The 23,057-nt window shown below is 34.6% G+C and overlaps 1 protein-coding gene and 1 non-coding gene across 13 annotated transcripts in view; one reads left to right on the top strand and one right to left on the bottom strand.

Moving 5' to 3' along the window:
* Window positions 1-23,057, bottom strand: part of PUM2 (pumilio RNA binding family member 2) — an 88,720-nt gene that overhangs the window by 23,670 nt on the left and 41,993 nt on the right. For 4 of the 12 annotated variants that reach the window (XM_033124241.1, XM_033124240.1, XM_033124242.1 and 1 more), the window contains 5 exons: window positions 19,525-19,667; window positions 17,800-17,929; window positions 10,783-10,926; window positions 10,404-10,715; window positions 5,959-6,195 (listed from right to left, as the gene is read on the bottom strand). In XM_033124241.1, coding sequence (XP_032980132.1) covers window positions 5,959-6,195; window positions 10,404-10,715; window positions 10,783-10,926; window positions 17,800-17,929; window positions 19,525-19,667 — 966 coding nt within the window. The remainder of the gene's footprint in view (window positions 1-5,958; window positions 6,196-10,403; window positions 10,716-10,782; window positions 10,927-17,799; window positions 17,930-19,524; window positions 19,668-23,057) is intronic. The other 8 variants (XM_033124249.1, XM_033124250.1, XM_033124248.1 and 5 more) reach the window with 3 other exon arrangements.
* On the top strand, window positions 993-1,066 carry TRNAI-AAU (transfer RNA isoleucine (anticodon AAU)). The gene has a single exon. It is a non-coding gene; the product is annotated as a tRNA-Ile (tRNA).

Below are 23,057 nucleotides of genomic sequence, written 5' to 3'. Positions count from 1 at the left end.
AATTAAAGGAAGAACAAGCTTTAATTTACAAAATATGCATCAAGGGAAAAAAGCTTTAAAAACATACAAAAAAAGATCAGACTGTTCTATTTTCTGTCTTTCATCCTATAAGCTTTTCCTCAAAAATTTAAAATATTCGATGGCAAGCAAGAGTTCAGGTCAATGGAAGTAAAGTAGGTAGGAAGAAAAAAAAACAACGCGTTAGGGAAATGATGAGGGACAAGGTCAAAGGCTCCTATGAACACATAAGGGATCCAGAATTGAGAGTTAAAAGCGTTAACTAGAATAAATTATGAATTATTTCTTTCCAAGGTGTGTCTATGTGGGTGCTACTAGAAATTTCAGTGAGCTAATACTTTTTCTGCTTTGAAAAGTTTGTATCTGGCTGCTAAATGTTAATAGAATCTTTTAATGTCAATAGAATCCCACAATCTTTGTGACAAGCAAAAACTGTTGCCACACATTTCCAAATTGTTCACCACCTCATACTAGGTATTTTAAACAAGCACCACAAGTGATTCTGAACTACTGAATCAGATTATCAAGTATTTTCTAGTCTTGAGATTAGTTTAACTGAATTAACTGGTGAAAACATTCTCCGTCATTAGAACCACAAAATCACAGATATCATTAAAGAATGACATAAGAGTGAAACTATAAGAGTGAAAATTAATCATTGTGACCCCAAAGTAGAACTAAGATCAATAAATTTGTGTACAAGCCAAAACATAAAACAAATCCTTCCATACAAGTAATAATTTTAGAAATTCTTCACAACATATTTCATATTCATCAATAAATGACTTAGACACAACAAAGGGTTGAAGCAGAGCTTAAATTTACACCACCACGAAAACCTGTAATAATATTCTGTTGAAGGCTGGATATGCTGTCCTGTAGACAGTCCCTGAGACACCTGTCTTATGATTAACACCTTCTGATTTCATGGAGTAGATAATATATCTGGACTTTAAAAATGTCTAGACAGGGGTGGCTGGTTAGCTCAGTTGGTTAGAGTGTGGTGTTAATAACACCAAGGTAGCCGGTTCGATTCCTGCATCGGCCACTGTGAGCTGTGCCTTCCTTAAAAAAGAAAAAAGAATCTGGACAAGAACTTTTCTATAAATCTCAAGAATAACAAATTGAGAAACGGATCTGGAAGTCTGGTAATCTTAAATACAACTTTAAAAAACATAACCTACGCCATTGTGAGATAAACAGTTTCTGAGAGGCTGATTAGAATACTGCTATTACACACTTTGTAAAATTGTTCAGTTCGTTACAGAATAGCAGCAACAGAAAAAGCAAGGACAGTATCAGGAGTCAGAACTGTGTTCTAGCCTCAATTCTGCCACTTACTCGTTTTGGCAAGTCTCTTGGGCTCATACGACCTATAATTTTCTCATCTTTAACGGGCATATCACTCAGCCAGTCTACATTAACAATTAGGATGAAATGAAATGATGAACATGAAGGTGCTTTAGAAACTATCAAATGCTATTTAGTTATAGGGAACTTATTACTTAAAGGATAATAGTACTTTCAATGAAAGCTTCAAAAAATTATACAGTTTTCTGCTCCAAGGAACATATATGAAACTCAGAAAAACTGGACGTATAGCCTTACAACCAATTTGACCATACTTGTTTTGATTCTTAAACATTTCATTCTAAGAGAAGCAGCTGACTAAATCTGCCAAAGGTCAGCAATTTTAACACATGTAACTACTACTTAACAGGAAAAAGTGATCCTAAAACTTCCTGTTATCCTGCCTATACTTAATTTAAAACTTGCTGTGATTTGGAGAGAAAAAAATATCGAATCCATAGCAAGCTAAAGTACTATTTGATTCCTGAATAAATGACATTCATGAATGCTCAGCACTGATAGCCAACTTTCAATAAACTAATTTCCCTAAGTTCAAAGCTTACATTACTTTTTAGTAACCTTTTAAGAAAAAAAACAGTTCAAAATTGAAAAGGTACGAGGGAAAAATCCGTTAGTTTGATATGTCCTAAGTTAAAAATACAGAATACTGCTTTATACACAGTTAAGTTCCATATCTAATTACTATGAGCATAAAGAGCAGTGTAAATCAGAAATCACTAATGTATTTTAAAGGTTTACTAAAAGAAGAAAAAGAAAGGAAACAATGAAAGAAAGAGTTAGTTAGCTGCAGGTAGAAGAATAAAATAATTCTGGAAATATTTAGTATTCTTTCACAGGGAGCGAAGTATCCTGAAATAAGATGCTGACTTCTATCAGAGAGAACGATTAAAGAAACAACTGCAGGTGGAAGATATTTTTCCATCTCTACAGATCAATATAACATGAGAAAATAATTCACTTAGAATTCAATGACGAACCTGATGCTCAAAATCTGACACTGTTCTTTGCATTTCAAGACAAAAACCATTAAAGCCCTTTCCTTGTTCTTTTCACACCTGTTTCTCTTACCCACAGTAATTTAAGTGCTGCTTTTGAAGAGTTGAAGTCAACATGGCAGCCAATCTGCAGGGGCTCTCCAAATGGACAGAAAAATTTTACAATTAAAAAAAAGGTATAAAATTGATGTCTCTCAGACTGCAATGAAATGAAACATATCAACTATCCTAAAATCCATCAATTTACAGGTAACAATGATTTTAAAAACATGAGTCACCTTTAGAAGTTGCTAAGGGCATCAATTCAGTCTCACAGAACATAAAGGAAAGAAATCAAGCCATTATCCTAACTTCTATATGAACTATGTTTCAAGGTAACCTCACAATTGATGAGCAAAAGTTCTTTTTTATAGAAAAGTTCCAGCTAATAAATTCAAAAGGAATGACAGAAGAGTATCATCACCGCTCTGCAGCCTCTGAAGAAATATTTAGGCACTGACCTGTCTGACAACCTTACAATGGAGACAACCAGAAACATGTCTCCTGATAAGGTGCAACAGAAAGTACAGAGCCACATCTTGCTGAAAACAACAAACCAAACACCAACCAGACCAAGCTTCTAGATTTTAATTCCATTTTACAGAAAACACAGAAAACAGAGGAACGTGTTAAACATTACCATGCAGAAGCAATAAGCAAAATCAAGAATGTGGGAAATTCAACAGGACAAAGTTTCTTCAACAAATACATGGAAAGAAAAAAAAAAGACGAAGGGGAAATGGTTTCCTATTAAAAGATATTATCAAACAAATGCCATGTATGGACTTTATTTGGACCTTGATTCAAACAACTCAACTGTGAAAAGACATTTGAGTCAAACAGGTAAATTAATGAGAAATCATTAATTTTAAAAGGTATGATAATATTGTGGTTATAATTGCTTTTAAAAAAGGCATCTCTTTTAGACATTTCATACAAGAAAATGCAAGAATAAAATTATTTTTTATGTTCCTGACTTCAATAGTAACAAGAAAGTTACTATCTTGTTACTTAAAAGTAAGATGATCACAAATCCTAACAAAAAAATTATAGTTTAAAAAAATTAAAAAATCAAAACCTATCAACTGAAACATTTCTTTAATTAAAAAGGGACTACTACTCATTCTTCTAAAAATATTTATGTTAATCAAATAACTATCTTAAAAGTGAAACATCTTTTTTTGAAAGCCAGAAGCAAGCAATGTTGCTATTAGGCTTTTTCTGCGAATCAAATAAGTAGTATGAGCAAAGGGAAAACTGGTAGGGGAAAAAAAAAAAGTTAATATATTTTATCCAATACTTCAGAATGTAGATATCAAGGCCTATCAATAACGACGATTACATATCTTAAATCTCACAAGAAAATAAGTTGGAACTAATTCCAACGAAACTGAGAACTTATGATATTATACTCCTCTGTGAGCTCAGTAAAATTTTTTTTAAATGGATATGCAAATTCATTTCCACAGGTATTTTATAAATCATTAACCTTGATAACTTGATTCAGAAAGAAATCTACTTCAAGGATATACAATTTAAAACATTTTTTTAGATAAGAGCATGAATCTTGCATCATGATTGAATCATAGGAAAGCAAAGGATTATTTCCATGAACACTATACAAAGAGCAAATTTATGAAATTTACTAAATTATTTTCAACTCAGCCGGATCTATGCCTTGTCACTAACACTGCCAGTTATACTACAATTGAAGCTAAAGGAAACTAGAGCTCACAAAAGAAAATAAGCTACAGAGAATTCCAACCAGAGATGCACTGACATACCAGGTTTCAAGCTGAAGCTAAACTAAAGAGTTTAACTGTGGGTACAAAGGTATCAGGACAATGTAGAACTGCTGGCCCAAGTGATGATTATTTCTCATAACTGACTAGAATTCCTTCCTTAAGTATCTACACAGCTGGATTCTTCATAGTCTAAAACTACATATATATATATATGTATGTATACATATATATATACACACACACACATATATAGTCATTTATAATCCAATTTCTAAGCAATATATGTAGAATAATCAATGCCATTTATACAGGCTCTGAAGCACGACAAAAGCAGTAACAGTTGACAGGAATCTGATCTCAAACTTACCTATGAAAAAAATGACAAGACATGACAAATATAATCTTAACAAATAAAACATAAAACTATTGTGAAAGGTCTATTCTTAGGTTTGTTATGTTTCAAATTTCTGTGTCCATTTCAACGTTTCAGAGGCATGTTGTCTTATATAGGGGTGGTGGAAGTAGGTCTGAACAGAAACAATAGAAATCAGGAACTGAGTGGCTCCTGCACTGAGAAAAGACGATCAATGAAGGAAGGTGTTAGACTAAAAACTGCTAAGTTTACACAAATACTGCTGCAAAGCAGATCATAGGACCCCACCTGAATAAATTAATTGGTTATATATATTCAATATACCTAAAAGAGGAAAGGCCCAGAATTTGGGGTGGAGGACCAGTCGTTATAAAAGGAATCTAGCCCACTTTGCAATGACATAATTCTAAATGACAATTACTACAAAAGATACCTTTGTTACATGGACATTTACTGAATATTGAGGTTTAGGGAAATAAAGCTATACCCTTATGATGGGGGGAGGGGAGGTCAAACAGAATTACTAACTTGTATCTGCTTACAATAGTAACATTACTTTTTAAACAGCAAGCTGATTTAAATCTTTCCAAGCACACAGAAATCAGCAACAGAATCCCATTCTTTGAGTTTTAGTTGAGGTAACTAGAATTACAAAAATCTAAAATCTAATTTTAATGAAACACTTTCAGGGATTCATACACAGCCTCTGGTATCCAAAAAACCTTCAAAATATACTGTTAACTACATGAATGCTCTCCGCAGAGCGAAAAAGATAATCACTAATTCAAAAATCTTAGGGTGTGGGCAATTTTAATATTCAGATATAAACAAAAGTTTTTAAATGCTCCAACGTCAAGGGTACAAGCCTAAACCATTTTTTTTCTTAAACAGCATATTTGAAAATAAAATATATGGACCAAACCCTTAAGATCCTCTAACTCACAAACATACTAAATTTATAATCTTTTGATAAATTGGGCAGGCATTCAAAGGCCAAAGCTAACACCATTGTACTAAACTAAATTATTTAAAGTTAGATAAATATGTGATTAATGTTTCCCTTTTGATGTGGAAAAACTTTTGATAGTGCAATTTCTTTCACTATCATGTATAGTTGACTTTTCAGATGATCTAAAACATACACAAATCAAAAGCACAGACAAGAAAAAACACACCGCTGTATTTCATAAAAGGAACATAAGATACAATAGGGGTCTTTACCTTACTGTATGTACATTAGACCCTCACTTTAAATTTTCACAACAGTAGAACTTTTTCAAAAGGCTAATATCTAAAAGCAAAAGCAATTTGGCATGTTTTATCCAACATTAAATATTTTACATATATTATAAACACACACACAAACACACTTACATGTACACATACAAATAAAAAGGGTTTTGGTTGTTTTTTTTACCTAAATGCAAACTGGATGAGGATCCATGTGATGAAAGTGATGGCGGTGGCGTAAGTGAATGTCCTGGAGTTTGGCTTGGCAGAGGCATGCCTATTGGACTTGGAGAGGAGGAAAATCCCAGACTATTGTAAAATGGTTGCCCTATGGCTGCTAGGCTGCTACTAGATCTTTTGTACAAGTCAGAGCTAGTAGATAGAGACTCTCTCCTTGTGGCACTACTACTTGCAGAACTGCCAACTGAAGAAGAAATAAAAAAAACCCTAATTACACACAGTGTTAACTGAATAAAACCTATCCCCAACTCTTGCTGGGAAATAACAGAAGTGATCACAATAATTATTTTTAGAAACATTATGGAGAAGATAATTACTGTGATAACTATATATACTAACTTACTAATCATAAAAGGGTATAAATGCACCCCAATAAAGTAACCAAATACTTAACAGAGCAGTCATATGTTCATTATTCCACACATATTTACCACTGACACATATGATTACTGTGCTTTAATACCCTGGTATGATTTATAAACCCTGGAATCATAAGTTGTCTGCTTTATGATATGCTAGAGAGAAAATTCCAATAAGGTTAAATTTTGGTAGTGTCCTAATCTCTGGAACCAGTTTCTTAGACTTCAACTCTATGCCAAGAAAAGATTATATAGATAAATAGGATATTAATAAGTTTTCCTCACCCTTCACATTTGGCTTCTACCTTGTGTTCAAACCATACAGTAGTACTTTTAAGTCCATATTGGCCCGAATATTAGTCAGTTGTGAAATACATAGATGGCAGCTTATTCCTCAGTACTTTTCACACTATACATCCTTTTTATCCTTCAACAACTAAATTACAAAATATATGTGAAAAACACACGCAACTTTCTTTTAGAAAATAGCTCTCATTACTATTATCACACCAAAAGCAAGCTTTCACTTACCCCTCAGGGTCTTCCATTCCTAAGATTTTTATTACTGGCCTCATTAGACCCTTACTCAAGTGAAGACTGATCGGCCTTTTTTTTTTTAAGATTATAATTATTGTATATCACATCCCTTATTGTACTACATACTGAATTATTTTTACTTCATTCCAAATTCAACTATTAACCTTCTAGTCCCTTTTTTCTTTTGTACTCCACAAAACCATATACGAATAATAGAATCACATTACCATGTAGCTATGCATGCATGCTCAGAAGAGCAATCCAAGATCTGGCTGTTAACACACATCTGGATAATCAAATTCTTTACCAAGTGTTTGATAGAGTTGTCCCAAACTCCCAATTCTGAAGTCTCATTTAGAGTTCATATTTCCAAGTACACTTCTTCCCTATTTCTAAACACTGCCTTTTAATACCAAATGACTTTTACATCTAAGGGAATTTCATATTAGTTTTCTTAACCTGCCACATTTTTAAGGACATGTTGTATATTCGGACCAATATGGTGATTTGTTTCAAAAGAATTTTAAATTTCTATTAGGTCTTGGTTTTCTAATTGCAAGTCAATTTTAAGTAGGCCATAGGGTATGGATTAGAGAGAAAAATTAAGCAGAGCACATGATGGGTAGACCAAGTTAAGCTTATAATATAGATAGGAAACTTAATCGCATTGGTTTTTTGCCAAATTCAAAATTCTATAAAGGAAAAATACCAGGCTCACGCTACTGTATTAGGCAAAGTATTGTAACACTATTCAACCTTTTATACCAGCCAGTGCAGTTTTTGAAAGACTGATCATTTTTTTTGGAAAATTTTTCATCTTAAGAAATCCTATAATAGGGAAATACTAGGTAACTATATGCATTTTAATAGCAAAAACAAATATAAACACTAATGTAGTAAATAGCTCCTCTTGTGTTGGTTCTGGCAAAATTGTCAATGTATGCGACATTAACTACGCTAATTTAAAAGGACACTGTCAAAGTGAGTTTCTGAGACATGGCTACATTTTAAAGTCCTATTTATTAAAGATATAATTTAACTGACAGAGAAAAAGACAACAACTCTGGAATGAGAGCAGTAGCACTATCATTTCCCTGGCAAATAAACCATAGTTTTCACACATGCAATGTTATTTTCCTCCAAAAAAAGGGAAAAGCCAAGCCAAACATTTAAAAATAATTCAGAAATAGCTTTACTTTTAACATAAACAAACTGGCTCCTTAAATTTTACTATATGCCTAAATTATTTGCAACAGTATGACTATGAAATATGAAACGAAGTCTATCTAAAATAACTAAGAAGCTAGACAGACAATGGAGTCACTAATCATTTGTCAACTGTGTATAAAATGTTAAATTACAAACTTTTAATTGTAACAGCACTTTCTAAATAATGGGGTCACCACGACAGGATGACTTAATTACTATATACAATGGCTAAGCTTCCTAGTGCACTGTGTTATAAATTAGGGTATTTAACACTGTTAAGCATTGATAATTTCATCATATAGGTGAGAGGATGACTGTGTATGTAACTGTGTGTGTAAATGTGCACATCACCACAGTACACTTAGATTTCTTATAGGCACGGAACTGCCAGAATGTGAAGCGGCAATGGCAGATTTGTTGAAAGAGTACATATGTGTAGCACTTGAATGAATTCTCACAAAATGTCCAAGAGGAGGTAGAAGATGATCGACTATTTACTGGTATTCAGGGCTGGCAACTGTTAATATCCTCTGAAGCGAGGTGAAACAGAGGTACCCCAGACTGGAAATCAGAATTGAGTAAGCAATGCTTCTAAATAAGGGAGGCATGAAGAAGATGAGTTTTGGGGAAAGAGGCATGTACAGGGGACATTTGTAGAAGACAAAATGTTCATGCCAATCACTTCCTGAATGCGGGGAAAAGCTCTTCGAAACTGAGACAAATGGGAATTTCAAAGAATTGGATAAGGGGGCCTAGAAATCTACACCAGATCATCAGTGACATATTTTATTAGAAAAGAGAACACAAGGTTTATCAAAGCTTTTTTTCACCCCCCTGGATAATTTAGGGTCTATAATCTATAGTTTGGAAACTATTTACACAAAGCTTTTTTTTTTTAAGTTATATGTTCTTTGATTTTTTTCAGCATATTTAGGATTTGGGGAAAATGCTTGTTAATAGTGTTAGAAACAAAAAATGAGTCTTATGGGAATTCTTGGGCTGGAGATAAAAATACTAAACTCCGAAAGAAATGGGAAAAATACAAGTAGGAAAATTAAATAAAAAGACTGAACAGTCTCCATGTTCACTAGATTTTCCCTTAGAAGTTTTGTGCCCATTCTTTAGGTAATTTTGGTAGGCAAGTATGGTATTTCCCTATTGCATTTAATTGTAACAAAAAAGCATTCTCCATCTAAAGTTTATAGCTATTCTAGACCATTCCTCTTATAAATATTAAATGTTTAGAAGACATTTCCTTAGAAAACTAGCAAGCATATTAATAATAACACATGTTAATTTTGCCATTTTCCACACCAGAAAATAACTTAATGTGGTAGGAAAATAGATGAGAAGCAGATATTAAAGATTCCAGGACATTACAGAAATAGAAAATCTCTTGAGGTCGTCCATTCAGAGATTTTCTAGCCCTGCCCTTCATGAAGAAAAGGCTGCCAATTGTACCAAAGAACGAGGGTAACCGTTTTTCCCCTAATGTTTCCTGACTGCTGTGAAAACCTCAGAGAATGATAATACAAGCTGTTGTCAACAGTGGCCTCCTCTGATTTCACTTAGTTCTTCCTCAGTTACAAAGTCAGTTTGTGTGGGTACATTATTTATTTTGTGAAGCTGTTTAACATTTGGATTACTTTATTATATATAAAACTAGGATATGGGGAAAAAACATCCTTTTAAATCAATCTTTAATGATAAAGGCTAAATTACTTAATCTAAATTAAAGATAAGCATGCTGGTAGTTTCTTAGGGGCTCTGTTTAGAACATTTCATTATATTTTATTTTTATATATTATATCAAATAAAAAAGACCATAATGAACCACTAGCATTTAGTAAGAATAAATCCTCTGATAAGTACATAAATTATGATTTTAAAACACCAGAAATTTAAGATGGCAAAAATATTTACTTCCTCAAACATTAATATCATGTAGAGAATAAGGAAGAGCTAGTAATTAGCATAAAATATATTGCTCCAAACAAACCTTACTAAAACAAAAATTACAATACAATTCTTAAAGCCAGGAGAAAATGTGTATTTGAGAAAAGGATAGGCTGCTTGAAATGAGTTCAATATTCATAGATGTTTAAAGGTTTGTGGGAGGCAACAATTATTCTTCTACAAAATTAAACCAGTAAGCCAGTATTTTAATCCTGTCCTTTCTACACTATTTATTATTGCCTATCTTAATATTAAAAACATACATATATATATATATATATATACCTCATTTCCACTTAGCAGAATACACTTATCTTAAAAAGAAACTTACCTGATGAACCAAATCCACTGAGGGCTGAGCCTATAGCAGCACCCAAAGAGCTACTGCTTCCAAAGCCAAGAGATGTACTTCCAGGTTGGCCAGGTCCGTGAGAAAATAAAGAACTGCTCTGGGAGCTATTAGTCAAAGATGTGCTCCCGTAAAATGAATTAGACTGCAGATTACTGCTTGGCTGCTGCTGCTGCTGTTGCTGCTGTGGTGGCTGAGTGCCAATTGGCCGAAATAGACCATTTGTGCTGCCTGTAAGACTATTTGCAGTTCCTCCTGCTGCTGCTGCTGCTGCTGCAAAATAAATTTCAGATACTTCTTAAAAGTACTCAGAAAATGATTCTCTATCTTTAAAATATCTCAAATACCAGTTACAACTTACCAGCTTGTGCTGCTGCTGAACTAATTAAAACAGGTGTTGGAGCCATTAATCGAACTGGAGCTCCTAGGCCAGTTCTTGCTCCGGGGCCAACCACTAAGGCACCAGTCTGATCGTAATAGGCAGTTGGAGCTAGTACTTGATAGCCTGGATAATATTAAAATACATGTTTACTAAGGAAAACATTTATTATAGAAAGTACGCAGTTTATTTTCCCCTGCATTTGTGTTTTTATCAATCAGAAAACACAGCTGTTGTATACTATTAATATAAAACCCGTAAATATTAATAGTTACCATATGAAAAGCAAACACATTTGAGAAGGGATTACGAAACATATGAAAAGGTAATAGAGCGTAAATTTTAAGATACGCCTTTCACTATGGACCACAAAACGGCGAGGCAACTTCCCTGATAAACACATTATAAGCTAACAAGAGCTGGTATTAAGAAAACATTTCCATTTAGTCAGTTCTGAGAGAAGGATGGATAGAAAGACTAAGGGAAGTAAGATAGAACATTACAAAGAAATGTTTATTATGCAATTTTAGTTAAGTTCTAAACCAAGTGACTCATTAACTGCATTCCCTTAGATTTTCATTTGTAGGTATCCCTTTAAAAACTTGAATCATTATATCAAACAGATACCATAAAATCATAAAGTCTATTTATAAAGGTTTTCAAGCTCGAGTTTGAATAAAAATCATGCAGACATTTTTTTTTATAGCTCTGAACACAAGTCAAGTGACAATCTGCATTATTCTGAACTATAGGAGAGTGTTTAGCTCTTGGCAGTCTTTCTCAGTGGGGATTCCTCATCTGAACCACAGAACAGTAAATGACTATTTTGAACAGTAAAGTGACTATTTTGCCAATTCTCCCAAGGATGGTACATAATGAGTACCACCGCAGATTCATGGGAGAGAAGTTAACTACATATAGTGGGACACTTTAAGGCAATAGGGCTTAGTTCTCTCCCAGAATTCAGGTTGGAAAAGGCTGCCTTAAACAGTTAACAAGGATTCAGGCTAAATAGTCTAATCATTTCCAAAAAATGTGCTGGCAACCTTCGATGCTTTTAAGTTTAAACGCTAAGACCAACACTTTCATGTGCAAAGGTTTTTAATTAAATACAGTAATTGTTTTACAATTAGCTTTATTTTAATGGACATAAAGTAGGAGGACCAGCCAAATGAAGAGATGCATAGGGCAAAATCTAGGAGGGAATGCAGAGCTTCCAAGCCCTTGCCTCATGGAAGGAACTCATGGAGTGATAAATTTGAGATGATTATTAGGTATCCAACTGGATGTGTCAAATAGGATATACAACTCTGAAGTTTAGGAGAGAGGTCCAGGTTGGAGTTACAAATCTGGGAATTGTCACCATAAAGATGGTTGACAGGATGAAGTCACTAAGAAAATAAAAAAGGAGTCTATGAACTGAGGGTGCTTACTTCACATTAAGAAGTTGGAGCGAGGAGGATCCAGGGAAGAGACTTAGAAGGAATAGCCAGTAAAGAAGAAAGAAAATTGGAACAATGTGGTCTCTTGAAGATCAAATAAAAAAGAAATTCAGTAAAGACTGAGTGATCAACAATGTCAAATGCTGCTAAAAACCATTAGGAGTTGAGAACCGACCAATGGAGTTAGCAACACGGGAAGTCATTCCAGTAAGAGACGAAAGCATAACTGGCAAGTTCAGTAAAGAATGGAAGAACCACAAACAAGTATAGACAATGCTTTTGAGGAGTTTTGTTGCAAAAGGGACCAGAGGGAAGCTAGAGAAAAGGGTTATTGAGAGTAATTTTTTTCTTAACCAGAAAATGTACTAGCAGAGCATGAGTTTCGTGTTTAAAAATTTACTATGAAACAGAGTACAAAAAAGTAAAGTATAATGACTATAAGTATAACCACCATCCAAGTCAAGACATAGAAAACTGCCCGTACTCCACCTCTATGTTCCTGCTCTACCACAATCTTCTTTTCCTTAGAGTTACACACTATTTCACTACCCATAAATGCCTCCTTCTAAAAATCATTTGGTTTGGATTATTTAAAATGTTTTATGTATGCTTCATGCATGTGGTTGTATGTAGGTTTTTCTAGTTTCCAGTTCTATTACTATACAGGACCTTACTGGATGGACACCAAAATGCATCTGTTCAATATTTACGAGGTGTGGTCAAAAAATATGGTGAATGTTTAAAAGTTATTACAGTACAAGGCACACTGCCATTAATCCCTCTCGCTTAGAACACACTTATGCCATCATTCTTGCCACTTTCTGAAGCAGTTCTGGAAGTTCTTTCGTGTCTTTAGCTGCCCTGTTGTGGCTGCTTCGATGTCCTAAATCAATTCAAAATGTTTACCTTACGTGGTCATTCTGACTTTGGGAAAGAGCCAGAAGTTGCATGGTACCAGATCTGGTGAAAATGGTGTATAAGGACATACTGTAATGTTTTTGACAGAAGTTGCTATACCAGAAGCAATGTGTGACACAGAACATTGTCACAATGGAGGATAAAGACACTCACGAAAAAGGACTTCCAGCACTACTTCAGAAAGTGGCAAGTGTGGGATAAGTGTGTTTGAAGTGAGGGGAAGTATTTTGAGGGGGATTAATGGCAATGTCTTTTACTGTAATAAATATTTTCTTAAACATTCACCATATTTTTCAATCACACCTTGTACACTGTTCCGTTTGGGGCCACTGCCAACAGTACTGCTATAAACATTTTTGTACATGCACCCTGGAGCATATGTGTACATATTTCCCTAATCTAACATATGTATCTACACATGGTTAACACCCTGAGTCATTGGGTATGCATATTATTTTCAACTTCGGTAAATAATGCCAAATTGCTTCCAAAGTGGTTGTGCAAATTTACACTCTTACCACCTTGGTATTAGAGTTCCCACTGCTCCATGACTAATAATACTTGATGTTGTCAGACTTAAAAATTTGGTCAATCTGGAAGATTTGCGTTAGTATTTGTTGTGGTTTTAATTTTCTTTCTCCATAACTAAGGAGGTTGAGCATCTTTTCATATGTTAACTGGGCATTTGGATTTCCTCTTACGAAGCAACTGTTCAAGTCTCTCACCCATTTTCCTATTGAACTGCCTTTTCTAATTGATTGATTTATAATTCTTTATGTATTCTGGGTCCAAGTCTTTCACTGTTTTAATGTACTGTAAGTATCTTCTTCTGCTCCTAGCCTGCCCTTCAACCCTCTTTATGGCAACTTCTGAGGTAATGGGGTCAAATTTATTATTTCCTTTACTTTCACTAACACAATTTCATTGTATTATCTTCTGATAGTTTTAAAAATTCCACTTTTCACATTTAAGTCTAAAGGCCAAATGGAGTTGATTATAGAACACAGGGTAGGGCAGGGTTCAATTTCATTTTGTTTCCCAAACAACAAACTTTTTTGGTATTTTCGATACGCGGGTGGGAATCATGTATGCTGGAAGGCTGACTTAAGTTACACTCGGACTTTTGAGTGGACAGATGGTCACACACCTAATCCCTGTGTTGTTCAAGAGTAAACTAACTGTATTTCATTTTATTTATAAAACAAGTCGTTCTTTCCTACTGCTTTGTACTGTTTCCTTTGCTATTAATTAGGTGTCCATTTCTTCTGGGAATCTTACTTTTAGGGGTCTATTCCGTTGCACTGGTATGTTTATCTCCGTGCAGTAATTTAAGTATAGCTTTAAAGCAAGTATTATTACTCTAAATCAGAACAGAGGAAGTCCTTCCACTTATTTTTTCTTTAAGAATGTTTTGGCTAATTTCGGTCCTTTGCGGTTTCATTCAATTTTATTATGAGCTGTCAAAATAACACAGAAAGAATCTTTTACGATTTTTTTATTGTGAATGCATTGAAACTACAAGTTAATACGGGGAGAACTGACATGTTCAAAATACTGAGTTGTCCAACGGTATCTGTTTATTTAGAAGTACTTTAATATCTAAACAAAGCTGTTTCCCACAGAAATTATGCAAACTGTCGGTTAGATTTATTCCTAGATATTTGCTACTACTGTAAATAATATTTAAAATCTTTCATTTTCAAACATTATGCTGTTAACAGGTTTTTAAATTAACTTTTATATCCAAAAACCTTAACAAAAATATTAATTCTAATATTTATTTGCAGACTCACTGGTGAAAAGCAATGAGAAAGGTAGGAAAGCCAGGAGTTTGTAAAATACCACAGAAGTGATAGTAGAGAGGAGTTGCAGAGAGGTGAATATAGTCAATAGGGTGAAATACAACAAAGAATTGAGAAAAATAAGGACAGGGGAGAGGAGCTCATAATCGTGACTGAGTTAATATTAGAGCTACGGTAAAGGAATCATGGCAGGGCTTAAAAGAAGTGTGGGGTAGAATGAAAGTTTTGACAAGCAGTCTAAGAGAGGAGCACAGCAGAGAAAGTTTTTTAGGATGAGGCAGATCAGGAGTGTCTGCAGGGAAGGAGATGGCAGAGGAAAAAAGACTGAATATACAACTCTAAAAAACAACAGATGGTATATAGGATCAAGCAGAAGGATTAAAAGTCTATAATCAATATAGTATGAGGACCAGGGATTTGATGGATGAGAGCTAAAGAATAAAAGGTGAAAAGTTAAGGACTATATAAGACTTGAAACATCAAGTTCCTCAAATTAGTGTTTCTATTAGTACATTAAGCTTTAGAACTATGAAACAATTTGAACAGGAAAGTGAGAATTATTTCATCATAGTCCTGGGCAGAATGAAGTAAAGAAGACATTAGAGCAAGTTTTAGAGTGAGGGAATCATATGGACATTCAACAAGTCACTTAGGCATAAAAGTTACTAATTCTAGTAAGGCCTGTTTTAAGAGAATAGTTTTTAAACATTTATATTTATAAAGGGACTAAAGGTTGTGGCTCAGAAGGTTACGTAAAATAATCTGTTTTTTCTCGAGAAGTCGCACCTGTTTTTAATATCATTCTAAACATATAGTCAATTGTTTTTAGACAAATATAGTATAAAGGTGGCTTTCTTTTAGGATCACCAGCATAGAGTTCACTATTGAATAAAACAACAAAAGAAGCAATAAAGAGTTCTTAGAATGGGAAGAAGTGAATACAGAAATAAATTTTGAGAAGACCAAAGTTGATAAAATTAATAGCAAAATACCTTGATGTTTTTAGTTAAGAACATGAACTGAATATAAAGAAAGGGAGCAAAGGCATTTATAAGAAATGAGTAACAGGACCAGCATGAAGAGCCTAAAAAGGTTAGCAATAGTTACGGACAGAAGCAAATACAACATAGGCCAGAAGCACTCTCTGAAATCAAGGTCCTACTTGAATCTATTATGGCAGGACTGTTGTACTCCAGAACTCTTCTCCCTTTTCGACCTGTAGCTAAAACCCAACAGGAGCCCAGAGAAGTCTTAGCAGTGGCTTTCATAAACGCCTGGCTCAGTTCTTTTTAGCCCTGTCTCCATGTCCCTCCATGTGCCTACAACTTCAGCTTCACGGTCCAATTCTTAAAGGGCTGCTTTTGTCAGGGCATCTAATCCACAAGGGCTCCAGAATAGTAGCTTGAGTGAAGCCAGTACATATAGCTGGGGTAAAAAAAGAAAATAATGAGAATGCCCCCTTTCTATTATGGTTTGTACTTCAGAAACAGCAGTATTAACATATTCTCTTTATCCAGTAGACAAGATGACAGACCCACACCTTAGAATTTCATAGAAAACAAAATCAATGTAATTGGTATAGAAATCCTTAAAACACAGAGAAGTATTTACCAGCACTTAACACATAAAAGAAACCCTCAATCATGTAAGTCAGGATTTTTCTCAAAACATTCAAAACATTTCCTAAATGATCTAAATAGAGTATTTAACTACAATTAAATGGAAACTGGACCTCACATTTCAGTAGAGTCTTCAGGAGTGGAGTGAATGAAGGAGTAGAACAGGAAGTGATGCATTATCTACTGATATTCAAATGTAGTCTTTAAATCTCACTTTAAAAACCTAACAAGTGGAGCCGGCCCACTGCTCAGGCTCTTAACTCCGGAGGTTGCCGGTTCAATTCCCACATGGGCCAGTGGGCTCTCAACCACAAGGTTGCCAATTCAATTCCTCGAGTCCCACAAGGGATGGTGGGCTCTGCCCCCTGCAACTAAGATTGAACATGGCACCTTCAGCTGAGCTGCCGCTGAGCTCCTGAATGGCTCAGTTGGCTGGAGAGCATCCTCTCAACCACAAGGTTGCCAGTTCGATTCCTTGACTCCCGCAAGGGATGGTGGGCTGCGCCCCCTGCAACTAGCAACGGCAACTGGACCTGGAGCTGAGCTGCGCCCTCCACAACTAAGACTGAACGGACAACAACTTGACTTGGGGGAAAAAAAAAAGTCCTGGAAGTACACACTATTCCCCAATAAAATCTTTAAAAAAATAAATAAAAAAATAAAAGTTGTACTGTGGCAATGGGTAGATTTTTAAATTTTCTCTGTATTAGGCTTTCACAGGCATATTATAGTAGACACTGTTGCTATTAAGTTATAAATACAATAGTTTGAAATACTAAAAATGGGCTAAACAAGACTGAACAATGTTCAAAGTGGAAAAGGTTAGATACAAACTTCTCAATATTAACTAATATTCTTATAAGGCAGGAATGGCAAATAAGTTTCGTCTTACATGCCATCTCAAACCAACTGGTTTTATTTCTTGAAAGAGACTGCATTGAGAATTCTGGGCTACATTCAGCTGGAAAGATGCTATAGTTTATGCCATAAAGAGAGAAAAAAAATGGCTGAGTTGAAAATTCTAATACATATTTTCCATCCCTGTCAATAAGTCTCACAAACAGTATTAATTTCAACTCTCACATCTGAAATCTAAATAATTTATTGCAAGGCAGGTTTAAGGAGATTTCTCTTGATTTTTTTTTCACTCTTCAGTGTGACAGTCTATATTTAACATTTCAAACCTATTCAAATTTCTACAGTTAACCAACTATATACCTGGCATGCCGGTAGCAAGACCCTGACCAAAAGCCAAAGTTGGATTTGCTGCTGCAAGTGACTCTGCTTGTTGCCCTTGCTGGCCCTGGTTAGGAGTAAGAGGGCGCTGACCTGTTCCAGCACGGAGAACCTAGAAAAGACAAACACTTTCCTTAAAAAATGAGATTACAAAATAACAAATAAATTCATCTTGGACAACTTTGGATATTCTTTGAACATATTTACATGCAATGAAATGTTGATTTAGCATGAAAAAATACAAAATACTTAACATAAAAAACAGAATCACTGGCTCTTGATATCTTAGAACAATCTATTAAGCAACATGGCAGTTCCAAAAGGTCTTTGGGAAAAATTATTTCTAGTATTTATTTATGTTCTTTAACTTACCAAAGTAGTATTTTAAAAAAGGATTTTATTGTATGTGTGAGGTAAAACCGCAAAATCTTAGATGAAGACAAAAAATTTAGGTGCTTTTATTTTCTAAGGCTGAAAACTGAAACACAGGAAGCTTAAGGAAGTAACTATGATTATTTAGTTAGTCTGTTAGGAGATTATGGTACAGAGTGAAAACTTCTAAGTGAACCGTGTTTTCAGAATTCAGAAGCTTTAACAAAAGTCAGTAAAAGCTGCTTTTTAGGGTAAAACCTTAAGGTGAAAAAACACACAAGATTACATCAAAACAAGGTGAAAACTTTTAAGGCTGGCCAAGTTTTACTACTCTGTAACACACAGCTGTTGTAGTGGTTATATACAAGTATAATGTACATTAACTTCACAAAGATAAATATTCAGGATAAATATTCAAGACAAGGGGAGTCATTGTAGGACCGTCCTATAAGAAAGCACCACACATGGGTATTATTCAAGTAGTGGGATATTTTTATGTTTGCCCGAAGAAGATAAAAAATTTATATTAAAAAAATAATTTATTAAATGATGCTGTGGTAATAATCTATAAGGACTATTAATAATCTAATAATCATCTGAGCCAAAGGATAGCTTTATTAGAACATCAATATAGTATTAAACTATATTAAAGGAAATTTAGAACAAAATTAAACTGCCAAGTAAGTAACACTATACTTCTCATTAAGTTGCTTCTTTGGAACTTAATTATTTATCAATCGATTTTTCAACTGATAAATGATTGAAAATTTGACAACCAGATTTTCAATCGTTTATCAATAGTTTTGACATTTATCAAAATAGTTCTAGAAAAGTAGCTGAAACTTTAAAAAAAAATCTTTGTCATCTTTTTTTAGCATTTTGTTTTAAGAAATTAAATCTAATCTTTAGTGAAAATATTTCATCTTTTGTGCTTAAAAAATACCCACTAATCTCCTTTTTCTGGTCAGAAATATACTCATATTTAAAGCAGTAATTTAAATATCCAGAAGAAAACTGAAGTGACAATTACTTTGATAGGAACGTTATTAGCACACTGTAAGAAATGATGAAAAAAAATTAAAAATTGCTAAAGATTCCAAGGCAGTTTCAAGAACAGAAATGTAGACATGGAGTACACCCAAATCTTTAAATTCACATACTAACGATTAGGAAAAAAACAACCACATAATTAATACTTATGTAAACTATATATGCTAGATACTGTGTTACATATTGAAGAAAATAAAAAGAGAAAAGACACAGAGCTTGAAAGCAAAGAGCTCACAGAATTTCAAAGATGCCTCAGGTATTAACTGAATGAAGGTGGGCCTATACCTGTTGTTGTCCAGGCTGAGCTTGTGAGGCAGCTTGCTGATTTGCTGTGTTATTTGCCGCAGCTGCAGCTTGTTGCTGAAATAAATTGGCTGGATACACGCCCCAAGGAACACCATAATACTGAGGTGGAACCACTGCCGGACCTAAACCCCACACCCCACCCCCCCAAAAAAGAGAAAGAAAAAAGAAAAAAGTCACTACATTTTAGAGATAAATGAGGCCAGTTATCACTAAATCATAAAAAGGGACAGTGCATAAGTCTTAGAGCAGATGTCCTTAAATCCTTTATCCACTTACACTTGCTATATGTATATGCCCTTTCTAACATTTTCCTATTCTGTTTAGGAGAAAAGGTATTATTAAATGAAGAGTGAATATTCAGGAGCAGCAGCAGTGGCCTTAATGGAGACATATGAAGCTAAACTCAAGAGGACCAATGAACTGACAGGACACTCGACTAAATTCCATTCCACATTTACTGAATGCCAGCTTATGGATTTGATGTACTGACAAACATAATATGTTCAGAAAACATCAGACATCATAAAACTGTTAAGATTCCCTATTCATCACTTCTCTTAAAAAAGTATTTTCTGGCTGGCCCGGTGGCTCAGGCGGTTAGAGCTCCATGCTCCTAACTCCGAAGGCTGCCGGTTCGATTCCCACACTGGGCCAGTGGGCTCTCAACCACAAGGTTGCCAGTTCAATTCCTCAAGTCCCGCAAGGGATGGTGGGCAGCACCCCCTGCAACTAAAATTGAACACAGCACCTTGAGGTGAGCTGCCGCTGAGCTCCCGGATGGCTCAGTTGGTTGGAGCGTGTCCTCTCAACCTCTCAACCACAAGGTTGCCAGTTCGACTCCCACAAGGGATGGTGGGCTGCGCTGCCTGCAACTAGCAACGGCAACTGGGCCTGGAGCTGAGCTGCGCCCTCCACAACTAAGACTGAAAGGACAACAACTTGACTTGGGAAAAAAAAAGTCCTGGAAGTACACACTGTTCCCCAATAAAGTCCTGTTCCCCTTTCCCTATAAAATCTTAAAAAAAAAAAAAAGTATTTTCTGACTATTGAAAGGAATTACAAAAATAAACCACTTTTATCTTTTGATTTGCAACCTATAAAACTAGGCAACATTCTGGTACCAAGCTTGCCACGAGTACATTTGAATTAGAAGCTATGAATTTTAAAATATTCTTTATATTTGAAACAGACTTAGTCACAATTCTCACAAGGCAACTGAAAATCACACAAAAACAAATGAAACATCAGTGTTTATGTGGCTAGGAAAAATGGGACCAGTGAGTCAAGACAAGAAAGCTCTCGGTGATGTGAGCATAGAGGAACACAGACATAAGAAAGCAAACCAGGAAACAGGGAATTGTTCTTGCTCTATTTTATTTCATTCAAGATAATGTTTAATTTCTGCAGCGTAAACAGCATCATCTACAATAAGCCCACCATTAAACTAATGAGTAAGATATCATGATTCCGGACTGATGTAATAAACATGTCTTAAAATTCCACTGATATGGAATTTAGTATATCTAATTTATGTATTTTTTAAAAATCAAATTCTTGGTTTCATTTTGTTTTGGAAGAAAATAAAGCCCAGTATAACTGACTGAATCACAAATGTTAAAAACTTTAGAAAGTTTAAAGGTAAAATATATTTCTAAAGATAGTTTAAACACAACCTACAATAAGGATTGTTAACATATGAAAAAGGATTATGAAGGAAGGATACAATGTCAAACAAAACAAGAGTGAGACATCTACCTAGAAGCCCTCTGTCCAAAACAGTAGCCAGAAGCCGTTAATCGCTATTAAGAGCTTGTGGCTATTTAATCGAGAGTCTGAATTGAGATGTGCTGTTAAGTATATAATATACACAGGAGGCTGAACACAGCATGAAAAAGAGACTGTAAAATATCTATCAATAATTTTTAAAACACTGATTACATATTGAAATGATAATACTTCAGATATGTCGTGCTGAATCAAACATACTGAAATTAATTTTATCTTTTTTTACTTCTATAACGTGGCTACAAGAAAAAATTTAGCTACCTGGCTCACATTACCATATTTTGCTGTGTATAATGTGCACTTTTGCCCCAATTTGTGAGGGAAAAATAAGGATGCAAATTATACATCGGTAGTACTAATTCTGTATCTATGTTTTTAATTCTTTTATTTACGCTTATGAGTTAAAAGTGTACCTCTAGAAATCAATAACGATATCCGTATGCAAAATAATATCCTGGAATATGATAATCGGTTTTGTTGAACTTAACGACAAACTTGCAACGAGGTGTTCTTGGCCTTCTGTGATGTGTATAGTAAATCTGTTACCGGTACATAAAATTTCTTGTACCTTGTATCTGTTCTTGTGTTCTGTAATTATTTGTTACATTAAATTTCTTGCACCATAATATGTTAAAAAAATGCTAAAATTCCTTTATATTATACAAAACACAAGTTCCTAAATGTAAACAAATAAAAATTTGAATTAAAAAATTAAAAGATTTTTCCCCCCTGAAAGTTTGGGCTAAAAATGTGGGTATGCATTTACACATGGCAAAATACGATATATTTCTGCTGGATAGCACTGGTCTTAGAAAGTGGAAGTCCAGAATGCCTAGAATGCTCATCTCAAAACTAATGACCAAAACTAAAGTTGCTTCTTTTAGTTCCATAGGGCAATGATTGTCTTCTTTGTATGATTTACCAGCACTTGACACACATCCTGTAATAGCACCAGGAAATCTCACATCCTTATGGAATCACATGCAGATATATATCAAAAACTATTGAATGTGACAGATTAGTTTCAGTCTGCTGAGATAGCAAACAAGAATTTGAAATTAACATTTTTTTCACTTCTTAAACTCCTGATTATTAAAAAAAAAAATGTCTCCAAACTCCTAGAAAAAGACTGCTCGATAGCCATGATAATAAATAACTACCAGAAGTGGACTTAAAATTGTCTAAGTGATCAGTGACAATTCACTTCAGTAAACTTATCTCTGCAAGTAAAAAAATCAGTGACCAACCAGAGTTATGAAAGTCAGCCAATCAGCAGACTCACTCCAGTGAACACACTTCCGTGGCTGACATCACCTTGCCTCTGTCTTGGTATCCAGCGTAAACCATGCCTAAGACTAATTCATTCCTGTCTCTGTAATCAACTCAACCTAAAACCACCTTCCCCTCAAAACCCTACGGAAAATCGGCAAACTCAGCAAATTGCTTTGCTCAGTAAGACTGTGCCTGACCAGCACTCACCTCTCCCTTACTTAAATGATACATACAGTTTCAATTTTTAAAAAATCCCCCCTGCCGCTGCAGTATTTACTATGATACAATTGACATGTAACACTGAATAGTTTTGGTGTTTGTTTCAGTTTTTGAGTGGTGGTTTCAGGGTTTCACAGTTTTTATTAAATTCGAATTCCACCCCATCTTTTTGTCTCTTGGCTTCTTGCACATTTTAACCTAAATAAACTTTACTGTTACAGGCTCATTATTTCTAG

Source organism: Rhinolophus ferrumequinum, chromosome 13 (assembly GCF_004115265.2).
Source record: "Rhinolophus ferrumequinum isolate MPI-CBG mRhiFer1 chromosome 13, mRhiFer1_v1.p, whole genome shotgun sequence".
Lineage (NCBI taxonomy): Eukaryota > Metazoa > Chordata > Mammalia > Chiroptera > Rhinolophidae > Rhinolophus > Rhinolophus ferrumequinum.
The sequence above is the reverse complement of the archived record's forward strand: the minus strand, read 5'-3'. Positions and strand labels throughout refer to the sequence as shown.